At 43.5% G+C, this 16,840-nt stretch overlaps 1 protein-coding gene across 1 annotated transcript in view; it reads right to left on the bottom strand.

The window, feature by feature from the left end:
* Positions 1 to 14,484, bottom strand: part of LOC149191632 (tyrosine-protein phosphatase RLPH2-like) — a 234,696-nt gene extending 220,212 nt beyond the window's left edge. The window contains exon 1 of the mRNA XM_089404380.1: positions 13,835 to 14,484. Within this exon, the coding sequence (XP_089260506.1) occupies positions 13,835 to 14,363 (529 nt within the window). The 5' untranslated portion in view covers positions 14,364 to 14,484. The remainder of the gene's footprint in view (positions 1 to 13,834) is intronic.
* Between the last annotated feature and the right edge of the window lie 2,356 nt (positions 14,485 to 16,840).

The following is a 16,840-nucleotide window of genomic DNA, read 5'->3' as shown; positions in this document are numbered from 1 at the left end:
CCTGTCAGCATACAGCTTCTGTTGGTTCTGCGCTGTAGCCATAATATCCTTGAGAGCTCGGAGAATATCCTAACTCTCTTGGATCCAAATCTTGGCTCTCGGAGCCTTGCTATCACCAAACATCACATCAGCAAAAGATAAAGGATGATATCCATACAAGGCATAGAATGGTGACATACCAATGGACATGTGATGTGTAGTGTTGTAGCAGTACTCCCCTAGATGCAGCCCACTTTAGCCATGCTCGCTGCTGCCCATTGACATAGTTACGCAAGTAGCCCTCCAGCCACTTGTTAACTATCTATGTCTGCCCGTCCGTCTGTGGGTGCTAACTGGTACTCGGTGTCAACTCCATCCCCACCAACCAGAAAAGCTCCTACCAAAAACCACCCATGAAACGGTCATCCCTTTCACTGATGATGGTCTTAGGAAGACCATGGAGCCTGAAGGCCTCTCTGAAGAACAGCTCGGGCCACCTGCGCTGCTGTGTAGTGCGCAGATATGGCGAAAAAGTGTGCGTACTTTGTCAGGCGATCAACGACGACAAAGATACAATCCTTGCCCTGCAGCATGGGGAACCCTATGATGAAGTCCATCGAAATACTCTCTCGTTTCCTCTCCAGAATGGGAAGAGGCTACAATAATCCTGCGAGATGGCTCATCTCCCCCTTGTTCCTCTGGCAAATATCGCACTCCCGGATATGCTGGAGTACGTCCTCCTTGAGGCACTTCCATGAGAACATCTCTCTAATGGCCCTGTAGGTTTTGGTAAACCCCTAATGGCCGGCCAATGGTGAATCATGTGATGCCTGAAGTATCTTCTTCTTGAGCTGATATCTATTAGTCAAGAAGATCCGATCCCTATAGTAGATGATCTCATTGATTACCCTGTACCTGTCATCCATCACCTGCCCATCTATAACCTCACATGCAAATCTGTCCTTGGAGTACTCTACTAAGAGTCGAGTCCTCCAGTCTGTGTCCAAACTCATAAGAGACAACGTGGCTGGTCTACGTGAAAGGGCATCTGCTACCACGTTGTTCTTACCCTTGACATACTCAATGTCAAAGTCATACGCTTGGATCTTACTGATCCACTTCTGTTGCCTCTCCTATTGTTGTTTCTGCTCCAAAAAGAACCTGAGGCTGTTGTGATCAGTCCTCACCCTGAACCTGTTACCCAATAAATACTGCCGGAATTTGGCCACTGCATGTATAATGGCCAGCATCTCCTTGTCGTATATAGAATACAACCTCTCATGCGGAAGAAGCTTCCGGCTCTCAAAGGCTATAGGGTGACCTCCCTGCATCAACATTGCGCCAATCCCCTCTCCCGACGCATCACACTCCAAAACAAATCGCTGCGAAAAATCCGGCAATACAAGCACTGGGCAGCAGCTCATAACCTCCTTGAGCCTGTCAAAGGCTCGCTGCACTGTATCCGACCAACTGAATGCCCCCTTCCTCGTCAAATCTGTCAGGGGTGCAGCAAGTTGTCAAAAACTCTTGATGAACTTCCGATAGTAAGTACAAATGCCAATGAATCCCGAAAGTTCTGTCACGTTCCTCAGCTCCGACCAATCTCTGATGGCCCTGATCTTCTCCCCGTGGACTCTCACTTCGTCCACTCCTATGATGTGTCCCAAGTACAACAGCTCCGTCAACCCAAACTCACACTTGGAGAGCTTGGCATAGAACTGTTGCTCCTCCAAGATGCGCAACACTGTCTCAATGTGCTAGAGATGCTCCTCCCAAGTCCTGTTGTAAATGAGAATATCATCAAAGAACACCAACACAAACTTCCTTAAGTGACTGCGGAAGATGTGATTCATGCAGGACTAGAATGTAGTTGGGGCGTTGGTTAGCCCGAAGAGCATCACCACAAACTCAAAGTGCCCATAGTGACACTTGAAGGCGGTCTTGGGAATGTTCTGCTCCCTCACGCGAATCTAATGGTACCCAGATCTCAAATCAATCTTTAAGAAGAACCGTGCCCCTCTCAACTCATCCATCAACTCATCGATCCTGGGTATGGGGTACCTGTTCTTCAGGGTCTTCTTGTTCAGGGCCCTATAGTTAATGCACATCCTCAATGTGTCGTCCTTCTTCTTCACCAACACCACGAAAGAAGCAAAAGGACTCTTGCTCGGTCGAATGTGCCCAAGAGCCAGCAACTCCTGAATGGCCCACTCAATCTCATCCCGATAGGCCTTGGGATGCCTATAGGGGGTAGTAATCACTGCCTGTATGCCCTGCTCAAGCTCAATGGCGTGCTCAAACCCCCAATCCGGTGGTTGTCCCGGCGGAATCTCCCCAAACACTGTGGCATACTAGTCAAGGATGGACTGTATCTCTGGATGCACCGTCTGCCTTGTAGTCCCTGCCTCTGATGCATGCAGCTCCACTACCCATTCTACGTCTCCCTTCCAGAAGACTGCCTCCATCCGATGAGCCGAAACAGTTTGAGGCGGATGTGTCTATTGTCCCCGTATCGTCTCATGCCTCCCTGTCTTCTCATCATCCCACTCCATTTCTAGGGCCTTCCAATCTGTCGTGACCTTCCCTAGAGTGATAAGCCACTGAACACCCAGTATCAGGTTGGTGTCCGGAATATTTACCGCGAAAAAGTGGTTAGTCAGTGTGTAGGTGCCCATCGTCACTGATAACTCTGGAACATAACGAACACACATCATGGTCTGATCTCCTGGGACCAAAACTGAAAAGCCATTGAAGCTCTTTGTCTGTATACCTCTCCGCTCAACCATATGTGCATCAATGAAGTTGTGGGTTGCCCCACTGTCAACCAAAACTGATACTCTTTGGCCACGTACTATCCCCCGTACGCGCAGCGTCAAATACTTGGGAACTCGCAATGCTGCAAGTGCCCCTCTGGTAGGTGCAAAAGCTGCATCACCTGCTGCTGGTGGTGGAGGTGGCAAACGATCCTACGCGGCATGACTATCGCGGCATGACTATCTCCTGCCTCCACATCATCCTCCTCATCCTCTTCCCCGCTACTCTCGGAGAAGACCTCAATAAAATGTGCTTTTACAGCAGCACATCTATGTCCCGGTGCCCACGGCTCCTGACAGGTAAAGCACAACCGCTTTTTCTTCAGCTCCCTCTTGGCATCATCATCAATCTGTGCTCATCTTGGATTCCCCTTTGGAGGTGGAATCCTCACATCCTTCCCCTTAGGCTGGAAACCCTGTCTCTGGGGGTAAGGTGTCCGGGTCCTGGGTAAGGCATCCTGTAAGTCCCGAGTCCTGCAAATAGCATCTTGGAGTGTGGCTGGTCTAGTGGATCTGACTAGACCCCGAAGTGGCTCTACTAACCCCTCAACAAACATGTAGATCCTCCGTGCCGCGGATAGATCTGGCACCATCACTGAAATCCTCAAGAAGTCTACAATGTAGGTCTCTGGGTTCCCGGTCTGTTTGAGCCTCATCAGCTCAACAAAGTGTTGTTCCGGATCCTCCGATCAAACCTCTTTATCAGTCTCCTGGTGAACTCGGCATATGTCGTCATTGTGGAGTGTCTGAGTGTAACCAACCCATGGAACCACCAGTTTTGGGCCTCACCATCCAAATGTAATGTCGCCACCTTGATGGCCTCTGTCTCCGACATCTAGTTAAGCCGCAAATAGATGTCCAGCTTCTCCACCCAAGACTTTGCCGAACTGTTTGATGAGCCATCAAACATAGGCAAGTGGAATCTACTAGCTGTGCGGTGGGTGTCTCCATCATGATAATGCCGGTATCCTCTGTGATAGTCGCGGGGTCTACTATCCCTCTGGAGCTTAACAAAGTCTCTGAATGAGAGAGCATCCCTGAACTCCTGCCCATAGGCCTGGTACTCTGCAAAATAATCGCCCATATGACTGGGCTCTGCCTCTTGCTGGGCTCCGGCCCTCGTGTCTGCTCCTAGGAAAGTGGGCATGGTAGAGCGTGTAGGGGCGTGTGAAGCCATCTGCTGAGTAGTATCACGCTGAGTGGCACCCTGCTCTGGCAAATGGTGGGATGTACCCGATCCCTCACCAATCTGGAAAACCTGTGGGTTCTCACGCTGTCTAGCCTCCACCGTCGTGAATCTCTGCCCCATCACCTCGATCTGCCTCTACAAATCCTGCACAGATTTGAGGAGCATGTCCGCAAATCTCTTCCCATCCTCATCTGCCATCGGATCCTCCTGCTTTGCGTCCACCACAGGCTCCTCATGTTCTGTGTTTACCACAGGTTCCTCCTGTTCTGTGTCTACCACCCGAACACAGTCTCCCTCTTCGTAGGTGTTCTCCAACCTACGCTCAATATCTCTGTATTTCCTACCTCTATAACAGATGTAGGGCTTCTCCCTCAGTGTCATAGACTGCTAGCTCCACAGGCTGAGCTAAATCTATGCTCTGATACCACTGTAATATCCCTTATCAAGGGTATCCCTCAAACACAAGCAAACTCCAACCAGAGATGGACTGGGAGGGCATTTACCAGATATGTCGCCTCTGAAAAGAGGACAAGATCTGGAGGCTACCTGGCCCTTTCCAGACTCTGTCTAGGAGTATAGGAGAAAAACACACAAGTGGTATAGTAGCCAGGAAGCTCAAAGAGATAAAAATAACAGTAGTGCAACATACAATAATGTATACATGGAATATAAGCAGATACTCAAGAAATGCAGAGAGAAATGCTAAGCCATTTTATTATACTGAGTAATGGAAAGAGTACAAGAGGTGATCAGAAAGATAGCACCTCGACTTGCACAAAGCAAGTGAAGAAATACACTCAGAATGGTAAGGAAATGGCCTCTCTTTGTACTGCGTCGAAGCTGCCGGAGAACTGCTATGCTGCTGCTACTGCTGGAATCAAGTGAGGATTTGGGGTTGTTCCCCTCCTCAGAAAATGCTGAAACTCTGGAATCAACCTTTGCTCAATAAACCCAGAAAAGCCCAGAAAGTTTTTCTAAAATAGCTGACCCCCGAAAATCACCCCCTTGAGGATCTACGCTATCCCTTAAGGCTCTGCGATGCCCCTGAAGAGAATCCTCCAAAACTCTACCCGAGACTCTGCCAAAATCCTCCAATATGCAAGGGTTGATCCCTTGCTCAATCTCCAAGCTCAAATCCTCCACATAAACCAATCCGGAGCTCCTACCGAAAAGGACTGCGTCCTCCCTTCTCAAGACTACGCAGTCATCAAGATGCTCAGCTCCTCCTCAACTCCAGAGATCGCTCCTCTTGCAAAATATTGATGAAACTACCTTGCCCGAGCAGGCACTCGAAGTCCCCCGGGGCTAAGAGTGAGATCTCCGAACGGAGACACTCGATGCACTAAACAGTGTTGCAGACAGGCTAAACAACCAGCGTGCTCTAAGTCGAAATGATTAGCTCAAATGCAACATAATCGAATGCCCAAAATGAGAAGGCTCCTCTCTCCTTTATAGCGTTGGCCTCTCTCAAAACCCTAAGGCCCACTCTTCCAATGTAGCCTCTCTCTTGCCACGTGCTCCTCCATCTGCACAGTCCCTCCAAGTGTCTACGTGGGCCCCCTTCTCTACGTGGTCCTTTGGCCCCCTTGGCTCCCCTTTAAGTTACAACGTTGTGCTACTAGGGAGTGACTTTATACAAAAAGTGAGTTATGTCCCCCCCTTCCTCACCTTTTTATTTATAAATAACTATAGAAGACAAAATTGAGCAAAATCGAATATTCCAATGAGCCATGGCTAATTAGGAATATTACAAAGTAGCGTGATGAATGGTGCAGCATAGTGCACAGTGACAGTGGTGCAGCACAGTGATGCATAGTGCACAGTGACAGTGGTGCAGCACAGTGATGCATAGTGCAGCATGATGATGAAGAGCAGCATGTTGGGTACAACATGATGAGGTACAGCTCAGTGATGGTGCAGCATGGTGCAACACAATAATGATGGACATGGTGATGGTGTAGCATGGTGCAGCACAGTGATGATGGACATGTTATGATGGTGCAGCACAGTGATAGGTACAACAAGGTGATGGAATCACTTGTGTTCAGATCAGCTACCTCATGTGACATCTTCTTAGAGAAGATCTCTGCTCTTATTTTGACAAGTCAAAGTGTTGAGTTCTGATGTATATGTACTATCTCTCTCTCTCTATTGAACTATTGAAGAACATAAGAAGAATTGATCAAGGATTTCTCCACATTAGGGTTTGTCCCTAGCTGGTGCCACATCTTGTGTCCTCTTGTCTTGGCTTGTTTTCTACGATTTATGTTTATGTTCTATCTACATTTTACTATCATGCTATATGTGATTGCTAATATGGAATTGATATTGAGCTAATATGGAAAATTGAAGTAAATTTGCTCTCAGCATAGAACATACCTAAAACTTAACACCCTCAAATGGAAACAATCCTACCGCCTTCTCCACTCATACTAAGAGGAAGAACGATGTTGGTCCAAGAAAAGAAGGTCAAGGGTTCAAGTCGGGATTCAAAGAAGGAAGAAAAGGAAGATGCTTCAATTGCAACAGGTTTGGCCACTTCGCTAGAGAGTGTCCTCAGAAGAAGGATATTCCAAGAGACGATGACAATAATAAAAACAACTACAAAGACAATGGCAATCAAAGGAACAACAGGTTCAACAACAAAGGAAAGAAGAATGCTCCCGCTGCTCGAAATGGAAATGGTCGTCCTCCCAAGAAGTTGAGAAACTCCAGGTATGAAGAAGCTAATTTTGTAAAGCAAAAAGAATTTTATCTGATTTATGCCCTCACCACCGCCTCTCCTCTGAATACATTGGATCATTGGTTGATTGATAGTGGTGCCTCAAGGCACTTTACTGGGTACAGAGAGGCTCTCTCTAACTTGATTGAAAAGAAGCCAAGTATGGAGATTATACTTGGGGATAATTCCACTTATCCCGTGAAAGGAATTCGGACTATTACTCTTCACTTAAATCAAGGTCAAACCCTTCATTTACAAGAAGTGTTGTATGTACCTGATCTGAAAAAGAATTTGGTCTCTATTTTTGCAATGGAAGATAAAGGTTTCAAGGTGACATTCATTGATGGGAAGGTCCGTGTTTGGCAAAGGAACCTAAGAGATGCATTCACTCTTGGATTCAAGGTTGAAGGTCTCTATCAGGTTGGAGGAAGTTCGTTGGGAGCCATGACTTGTGATACTTCTCTTCAATCTGAATTATGGCACCGAAGATTTGCTCACCTTCACTACAAAGCCTTACCCGTTGTAAGGAAGATGGTCACAGGGATGCTCGAATTCAACTTAGATCAGGAAGGTGTATGTCAGGGTTGTGCAGCAAGAAAACATACAAGGGGACCATCCCCTCAAGTCAAAGTCAAACTACCGATATTCTTCAACTAGTCCATTCTGATCTATCAGGTATGTTGCCCGTGACATCTTTGGGTAGATATTTGTACTATGCAATTTTTGTGGATGACTTCTCTCGCAAAACATGGATTTATTTCTTAAAATTGAAGGACAAAGTGTTCAAATGGTTTCGCTCTTTCAAAGCCTTGGTCGAGAATCAAACAGGGAAGAAGATCAAAATATTGAGAACTGATAACAGGACCGAATATGAGTCAAATGAATTCATTGACTATTGTAGAGAAGCTAGGATTAAGAGGGAAACCACTACTATATATACTCCTGAGCAAAATGGAGTTGTCGAAAGAAAGAATCGAACTATCATAGAAGCCACATGTGCCATGCTTCATGACCAAGGTCTACCGAAGTTCTTATGGGGAGAAGTTGCCAACACCACTATGTATGTTCAAAACAGATGCCAACGTCAAGCATTGGATTTCAAGACACCAGAAGAAGTTTTCACCGGTAAGAAACCTGATGTTTCTCATTTTAGAATTTTTGGTTGTCCCGTATATTTTCATGTGCCGAAAGAGAAAATAAACAAGCTAGATGCATCTAGGAAGAAAGGAACATTTCTGGGCTATAGTGAAACTTCAAAGGCATATAGAATCTATGTGCCTGGTCAAAGGGAAGTTGAAATAAGTCATGATGTCACTTTCGATGAAGATTCTACCCTTAAGAAAGTACAAGATCTTCCTATCCCTAGGAAGGACAAAGATGATGATGATGCAGGAAAGCAGGATGAACCTTCGTCTGATGAATCGATGCCCAATGTGGAAGGTCCAATGGATCCCATTGATCCACCCCCTAGTGAGCCCACTACTTCAAGAAAAAGACCTTTGCGGCTCAAAGAAACTCTTGAAGATGTTGAGAAACATATTGCAACGAGGGGGACATTTCGTGAAAGCAAGAAGCCGAACAAGCACCAAGGGTACTTAGCTACCATGAGTACCATTGTACAATCTGAGCCTTGTACATTTGAAGAAGTCGTGAAACACCAAGTTTGAAAGGATGCGATGAACGAGGAGTATGAGTCGATCATGAAGAATGATGTCTGTGATGTGGTTCCTAGACCTAAGGACAAGTCAGTGGTCACTTCAAAATGGATCTACAAGATCAAACATGGAGCTTATGGGAGGGTTGAAAAGTTCAAGGCCAAATTCATTGCTCTAGGCTTCTCTCAGAAGGAAGGAGTAGACTACAATGAGATATTTGCACCAGTTTCCCGATATACCACCATCCGTTCGATCATAGCCCTTGTCACTTCGCAAGGATGGAACCTACACCAAATGGATGTCAAAACTGCCTTCTTGCATGGCTCGCTTAAAGAGGAAGTCTATGTAGAACAACCCGAGGGGTTCGAAGTTCAAGATCATGAGACACATGTATGCAGGTTGAAGAAAGCCCTTTATGGGTTGAAGCAAGCCCCTAGGGCTTGGTATGAGAGGATTGATAGCTATCTTATGAAGTTGGGATTTACAAGGAGCGATGTTGACCCAAACCTATACTTCAAGGTTGAAAAGGACAGACCTCTCATTCTGGTCCTTTATGTGGATGATCTCTTTCTGATAGGTGATGACTCTCTCATTCATCAATGCAAGAGGGAACTGGCTTCCGAATTCGAGATAAGTACCTAGGATTGATGCGCTACTTCCTAGGATTGAAGGTCTGGAAAAAGCCAGGTGAGATTTTCCTTTCTCAAGGAAAATACATTGTGAAGCTACTAGAGAGATGTGAGATGGTGGACTACAAGTCAGTATCTACTCTGATGGAACTCAACTTCAAGAAGCTATGTGGTAGTGTTGTTGGGCTTGGACTAGCGAACCCTTCCAAGTATCGTCAACTTGTGGGGGCCCTGATGTTCTTGGTCAACTCCCGTCCTGACATATGCTTTGTTGTGAACACGTTGAGTCAATTTATGGTCGAGCCTCATCACATTCATTGGATTGCTGCTAAGAATCTCTTGAAATATTTCCGAGGCACAATCCACTATTGTCTGAGATACACTGTAGGGAACTTGAGGCTTCACAGATATTCAGATGTTGACTGGGTTTGCAGTGTGGTGGATTGTAAGAGCACGCTTGGGTGTTGCTTCTCTTTGGGATCTACTCCAATATTTTGGATGAGCATGAAGCAAAAATCGGTTACTTTAAGCACCGTCGAGGTCGAATACATTGTTGCAAGTATGGCCTGTTGTGAAGTTGTTTGGTTGAGGAAGCTCTTCAGTGAGTTATTTGAGCACGTGCTAGATACCACCGTGATCTTTTGCAACAACCAAAGTGGGATTCACCTATCAAAGAATCTTGTGTTCCACGACCGCTCCAAGCACATTGATATCAAGTACCACTTTATTCGGGATATGGTACAACGGGGAGCAATAAGGCTCCAACACATCAGGACGAATGAGCAGGTCGCAGAAATTCTCACGAAGCCTTTGGGGAAGGTCAAATTCTTAACCTTTCGAAAGAATCTTGGAGTCGTGGAACGACCCTCCTATGAGGGTCTCGTATGAGTTGGACACTGAGATCTGTGAGCTCCTGGGGGCTTGGGGTACTTCTTGGAGCTACGAGCAACCATAGGGTGAGTGGTTCACCTTTCCCTAGTGGTGCACTAGATACAGGGTGAGTGGTTCACCTTCCCCAATGATACCCCATGATGGTTGACATGTGTGTAGGGTGAGTGGTTCACCTTCCCCTACGATTGCGGACACATGTATGTAGGGTGAGTGGTTCACCTTTGCCTACGATTAACATATGCATAGGATGAGTGGTTCACCTTCTCCTATGGCATATGAGCAGGATGAGTGGCTCACCTTCTCCTGTCGATGCCCCAACACACATCCTACCCATGGAGTCGGGACTCATGGGAAGTATCTTTCATCTGGCCAATGAGTTGGGAAAAGATGGTTAGGGACCATAGCACTACCGATTTACACATTGTGTACTGTCATACTCCCTATGACTAGGATGCATGGTGTTCAACAACTTGATCTGGGATCAAGAATTGACTTTTGTCAGTGGAGAGTGGTAAAGTCTTGTGACTCACTCTCGATCAATTCTTCTTCATTATTACTTCATGGATCAGCAGAGAAGAGTAGAGCAGTGATCACAGATATGGTACATGATGACAGGATGGCATAATGACAGATGGACTGGCAGGTGGAATTCTCCCTAGTTGAGAGGGAGTGTTAAAATTGGCAACTAGGGAAAAATTCCACCTTGGACAGCTCATATGATGGAGATGATTATTGCATTGAATCCCTCTTTTCGAGAGGTCCAATTTTGATATAAAGATTATCTTATTCCGACAAGAGAAAGTGGAATTTTGAATTTATTCTCTCTAATGCACAAATTGTCAAGGTCGGCCTCAATCAAATGTAGGCTCAAGAAGCCCAATGGATGTGTCTCCTCATCCTCAACGAATTGTATAAATAGGAGTGACCTCTCTCCTCATTTGGACATCACATCACACATCTCTCTCTCCTCTCTTGATTAGTTCATACAACTTGGGGATAGCCTCTCTCTTCTTCACACGTGTGGCAGGAGGGCAAATTTTCCTGGGCCAAAATAGGTTAAATTTCAGAGGAACACACCAACGTTGAACAACGTTGACCAAGGCTCATTTGACCTTCGTTGACTTCGGTTATCAAGGCAGAATTTCAATCTTTAGAGGCCGCATTTTTTAGCACATAAATCGAGGTGTTTGGGATAGTTTGACCAATGTTGACTTCAGATTTGACCGTAGAAATTATAGCAGTGTTTCTCTCTCTTTTGACTGGGTTTGACCAAACTGTTTTGGGTTGACTTTGACTCTCTTTGAAGGTCGAATTAGTCTGTTGTTGACCAAACTGGTTGGAGGACATTTTGCTGTTGATTTGACCAATGTTGAATTTTTTGTTAGGGCTACAGTTGACTGTTGATTTTGACAAGGTTGTTTTGTCTATGTAATCAGCAAGTGAAGTTGATCTATATACTCTCTCTCTCTATTGAACTAATGAATAATAATAAGAAAATTTGATCAAAGGGTTTTCCCCACATTTGGGGTTTTTCCCTGGCATCTGCCAAATCTTGTGTCCTATTGTCTTGGCTTGTCTTCTGCACGTGTTTTTATGTTCTATCTGCATTTACTATCAATGTGTTTAAGTTAATGTGATTGCTACTGGAAATTGTTGGAAATTGTCATTGGGTTGATAAGGATCATTGAAGTAAATTGTGCTAAAGCATAGAACATACCATTGTTATCTAAAATTAGCAATATTATCATAGTCTTTAATTGATCTTTAAGGAACCTTGATGTGAATGGCTAGATGTGACTATAATGTTTCCATGTTAGATTATTTCATCTTCTACAAACGATCTTGGTCGAAAGGTTCTAGAATTCATGTAAGTGTCTCAAATGAGACCTTCTCTTCAGGATTGGAACTGTTGATGCTTATAAGTATTTGTTGGCTAAGGAGCTTGAACCATGGGTCTTAACCCCATGCCAACCCAAAAGATATTTGCTGCCTAATTTACTATAGCAACAAGACTTTCAATATACATACTTCATTGCATTCTTGCTTTCACATAAGAAAATCGTTATCAAGGATATAGCATTTTAAGAGTCGTATCCTTCTCGACAAAGTTATATTTGCACATTTGTTTATGATGCCCTCTTTGACATCTAAATGAGATGCTCACAAAACCATAGAATATCCCACCTCATGAGCATAATATAAGTGTATATAATTATTTTTACCATAACACAGATGGGAGGAAGCTATCATTGGCCTATAAGAATTTTTGCAATACAATTCTCCCTCTTAATGAGAAATACCACAAATAGGTGGAAATGGCCATGAAAGTGCTCATCACCAAGCCATTATAATATTAGTGATGTGGCTTACTATATGGAAATGTAGAAAACTTTCACATAATAATGTCAATAATAAGCATGTTAAAGCTGAAGCATACTCAAAATGTTGATATACATAAGGCTTTATAGATTGACAAATATAGGGAATCTAACACATTCGTTCATGAGAATACCAAGAGCCACAACTCATGACAACACCAAGGAGGTTCGCATATAGGAATGTCATGAATAAGCATATGCAACAGTACAATAGTGTCCATATATACGAGTATTATCAATTGTTTTAGACAACAATAAACACATATAAAAATATTAAAGATTTCCATACATAAGGGAGCCAATAACGTTACTTGCCAAATATAGGGAATCCAACACATTTGTTCATAAGGAAGCAAATAACGTTACTTAAGAATGCCAAGAGTTGTTACTCACAGCTTTAAGACTACCTTTTAAGTCCCTTTAGATCAAATTTCCTTGTTGGCCCCAACCAAATCAAAGGTAGAGATACTAGTCCACCTTGCTAGCATCAACTAGATCAAGGTCTCATTGCTAACCCCGGCCAAATCAAAGGTAAAGATATCAATCCACCTTGTTAGCCCCAACTAGATCAAGGTCTCCATGCTGGCCCCAACTACATCAAGGGCTGAGATATTAGTCCACCCTGCTAAGCCCCAATTAAAGCAAAGTCTGTTTGTTGACCCCAACTAGATCAAGGTCTCCTTGCTGACCCGAACTCAATTAAAGTATGATTGTTAACCCCAACTTATATCAAGGTTTCCTTCCTGGCTCCAACTAGATCAAAGGCAGAGATATTGCCTTGCTAAGACCCAACTACATCACAGTCTGCTTATTAGCCCCAGCCCAGTAAGGGCAGAGATACCAGTCCACCTTGATAGACCAACTAGAACAAAGTCTCCTTGCCGGCTCCAAACACATCAAGAGTAAGAATAAAGATACCAGTCCACGTTGCTAACTCCGAATCCACATATTATAATGCCAACAATAAGCATGTTTAAGAATACTCAAAATGATGATATACAAGGCTGCACAAATGGTCATAAATAAGGAAGCTCGCGACAATCATTCATAAGAATACAAGCCACGGCTCATGACAATTTCAGGAAGGTTCGCGTATAGGAATGCCATAATATATAAGATTGCGAGGGTCAATATATATGACTATCGATTAAGCTTATATAAGAATGCCAATTAGTGCACGTATGTATGCCACCATTTGTTGCGGCTTATTCCAAAGGGTAGATTGATTTGCAAAATAAAAGATGAAAAAAGAGAAGCTCGCGTTTTCGTATTGGGATCAATTTCAGCTTGTTTGTTTGACAGGAGGGGGCAGCCCTGATAGGTGTAGAGTAGCAGCACAGCAATTTAGATTAGATGGTGCTAGACGCAAGCTATTTAGAGTCCAAAAGCTATAGGGAAACCTGGTTAGCTAGGGGTGTTCATAATATCTGGTATTTCGATTTAACTTTTGGACAGATTTTGCTGCGATATTATGGTAGTACAAGCTAAAATGCGTCAACATTTTAAGGGAAAGTCGAAGTGGCCAACGGTTTTGATGGAGGAGATTCGGCAAGGCGGAAAGAAAATGCAAATCTGTACCTCCGTCGCCGTGGGGGACTCCATAGGACTCGAACGTCGGAGCTGCGTCGTAGATGGAACCCTTGTAATCCATCCCCTTTTTCACATTGTATCGATCACGGATATTCCCCGCCCATCTTCTGCCCTGGATATGCATTTCTTCGTAGCCTTCGCCGGACCACCACCCCTCCCTCTCCTCGTTCTTCTGGTACTCCTTCCACGTGTCAGATAAAGAGAAACCATCGGGCGGCGGCGGAAGAAGCCTCAGGAACGCCGCAAAGGCAAAATCGTGGTTTCCGCAGAGGAATACGTGCTTCTGTGCAGGATAACGCTCATGAAGAGAGACGAGGAAATCTATTACCTTCGCTGTATCGGGTCCTCTGTCGCAGTAATCTCCCAAAAATATGACTGTTGAATCATCGAAGGACTCTCTTAGCTCGTGCTCCAAATTCATCCACACCCGCTCCAATTTGTCAATGTACCCGTGAATGTCGCCAATGCATATTGTTAGCCCCATCTCTTCCCTGCAAAGCGCACACATCTGCTGCATTTGCCACTCTCTATACCGTAATATACTACCATAATATACTCTATAGAAGAAAAAAAAAATATTTTAACATCCACAAGGCTAAAGATAGTCTATTGCACAGATTGCTTCTTCATCTCCTTGATGTATTTGGCCATTTTCTGTGAAAGCTTCAAACTAAATGCTCTGAGCTTCTCAAAAATAGATTATCCAAGCGCTAGCTGCAAGCATATTTGCATAACTTTCCATGTTGTCTTTGAAGGCCTCACATTCTAAAATGAAATGTTTTTCTATTTCTACTTTTCACAATGGAGTTGATGAGAATTAGTTCTTAACTGAGCAATAAGAATTTTGGCTCTCCAAGAGATATTGGCCTCTATGTATGCTTTTGGCTGATGACTATGAGTGAGATTAAACACTTCAATTTAATAATAAACAAAACAAAAAAAAAAAAAAAAAATCTTCCTAGCTCCTTATCCCAAGTACGTTTGTGGAACTTTTCCATAACAAAAGTTTTTATCTCTTTGTTGTTCATGGGACATGTGTTCAAGCAAATACCCCATTTACTAAACCATTTGTTATTTTGTTGCATCTAAGTTTTTTTTGCTCTTGCACAATCTATCATTAAAGACAACCTTAGACCATTTACCCTCTTCCATTTGCTCAATTTTTTTTAAATACCTTATGACTCGTACCATAGCAATTGCTTCAATAGGAGCAGTATATGTTTCACTTAACAAGAAATCATAAGGAATTGCACTTTTAATCTTAAACTTGTTTGTAATCAAACGCTTCTAAATTTTCTCAATTTGTCTCCATTGCATGTCGAATGTACCGCTGGCCCATAGTTCACAACCATAGAGAATCACCAGTATCACTAGAAGCCCAAAAAGAGTTTGAGTGGTTTTCCAATCTCGTAACTCTGCCTCTCTACACCTATTTTGAAAAGCATAAAATGCTTTCCAACCCCCCAAAGTTTTTTTCTTTCTACAACCATTCCAGCTTAGATTTTTGTTGAAGTCAATTCCGAAGTATTTGTAATCCGAAACTTCTTCCAAAATGTTGTCTTCAAAGTAGAACTTATGTTGGTTATGTTTTATTTTCTTAGAGAAGACCACTACTTTCGTTTCGCTGATATTGACTTGCATCCCCACACTTCTACAAAAATGCTCAAGGAATAGTAAGTTCTTGCAAACCAAGAGCCAATTTAGCAATCAAAATAAGGTCATTTGCATACAAAAGAAGCCTTATAACAAACTTGCCCAAATAGATACCATCACCCCCTTGCGAATTTAACCACTCCTCAAGCTGGTCGATATATAAACCAAAAAGGGTAGGAGACAGTGGGCAACCTTGCTCGACCCTGATATCGCTTCTAAAACTTTCAGAAATGCTTGCTGGAGTTCTAATTTTGATTTTCACCTCTTCATACAGCCTATGCACAACTGCTCTCAAATGTTTAGGAACCTCAAGTTCCTCCTTTTTGTGTCAAAGCTTATCCCTAGGAACCAAGTCAAACGCTTTTTTGAAATCAACAAAGCAACAAAAGGCTTCTTCCTTTTTCTCCCAAATTTTTCAATGATGTGCCTCAAAGTTATACATTGATCAACTGTGGAATGTTTAGGTTTAAAACTTATTTGCCCTTTAGCATGTTTATCTCTTTCTTCTGCCCACTTGTGAATTTTGTTTTTTAGCATGCTTCCAAATAGCTTTGCAAAAAAAGGGTTTATCATGATGGTCCTATATTTGGAGGATTATTGACGTCACCGCTCTTGAAAAGAGGCATTACCCGACTAGTTGTCCAATCTGTGGGGAGCCATTATTGTATGATGTTGTTGAAGAATTTTGTAATGTGAGGTGCAAGAATCTTTGAGCCCCACTTTAGATATTATGCTTGGAGTTCAGCTAAGTCTTTTGCTTTTCCAACACCCAACTTCTTCATACCCATCTCTACCTCTTGTATTGTGAAGAGTTCAGTATCAGTGTTGACCAAGGGGGGAGGGTCAACCTTGGGAACCTTCTCATAGAGTTGTCTTACATAGTCAAACCATTATAAGCTATAATATTAGATATCATATTTTTGGGATTCAACTGTGTTAAGAAAATCATTCATCCATGACCATTTCCATGAGAGGTAGTCGTAACTGACTAATTTCTCATGATTTTTTAATAGTCCACTTAGCACTCATTGCATCGGGTTAAGAAAGTCATTCATCTATGACTATTTCCATGAGAGGTAGTCGTAACTGACTAATTTCTCATGATTTTTGAATAGTCCACTTAGCACTCATTGCATCGGGTGATGCTCATAGGGGTGAAGAAGTGGGATTGAAAGTAGTGGAACGAATCACATAGCATCAATCATCACTTCCAGGGCTTGCACCCGGTAACCAGGACTTCTCAGGAGGTCACCCATCCTAGATCGCCTTTGGCTCAAACGCGCTTAACTGTGGAGTTTTCCCCACAATCAAGCCCACTTGGCTTGGTACCCCATTTGCAAA

Source organism: Pinus tabuliformis, chromosome 2_2 (assembly GCF_031772625.1).
Source record: "Pinus tabuliformis cultivar Carrire ecotype Pingquan chromosome 2_2, CPIR1, whole genome shotgun sequence".
Classification (NCBI taxonomy): Eukaryota; Viridiplantae; Streptophyta; class Pinopsida; order Pinales; family Pinaceae; genus Pinus; species Pinus tabuliformis.
Note: the sequence above shows the minus strand (reverse complement) of the source record. Positions and strands in the feature narration are given on the sequence as shown.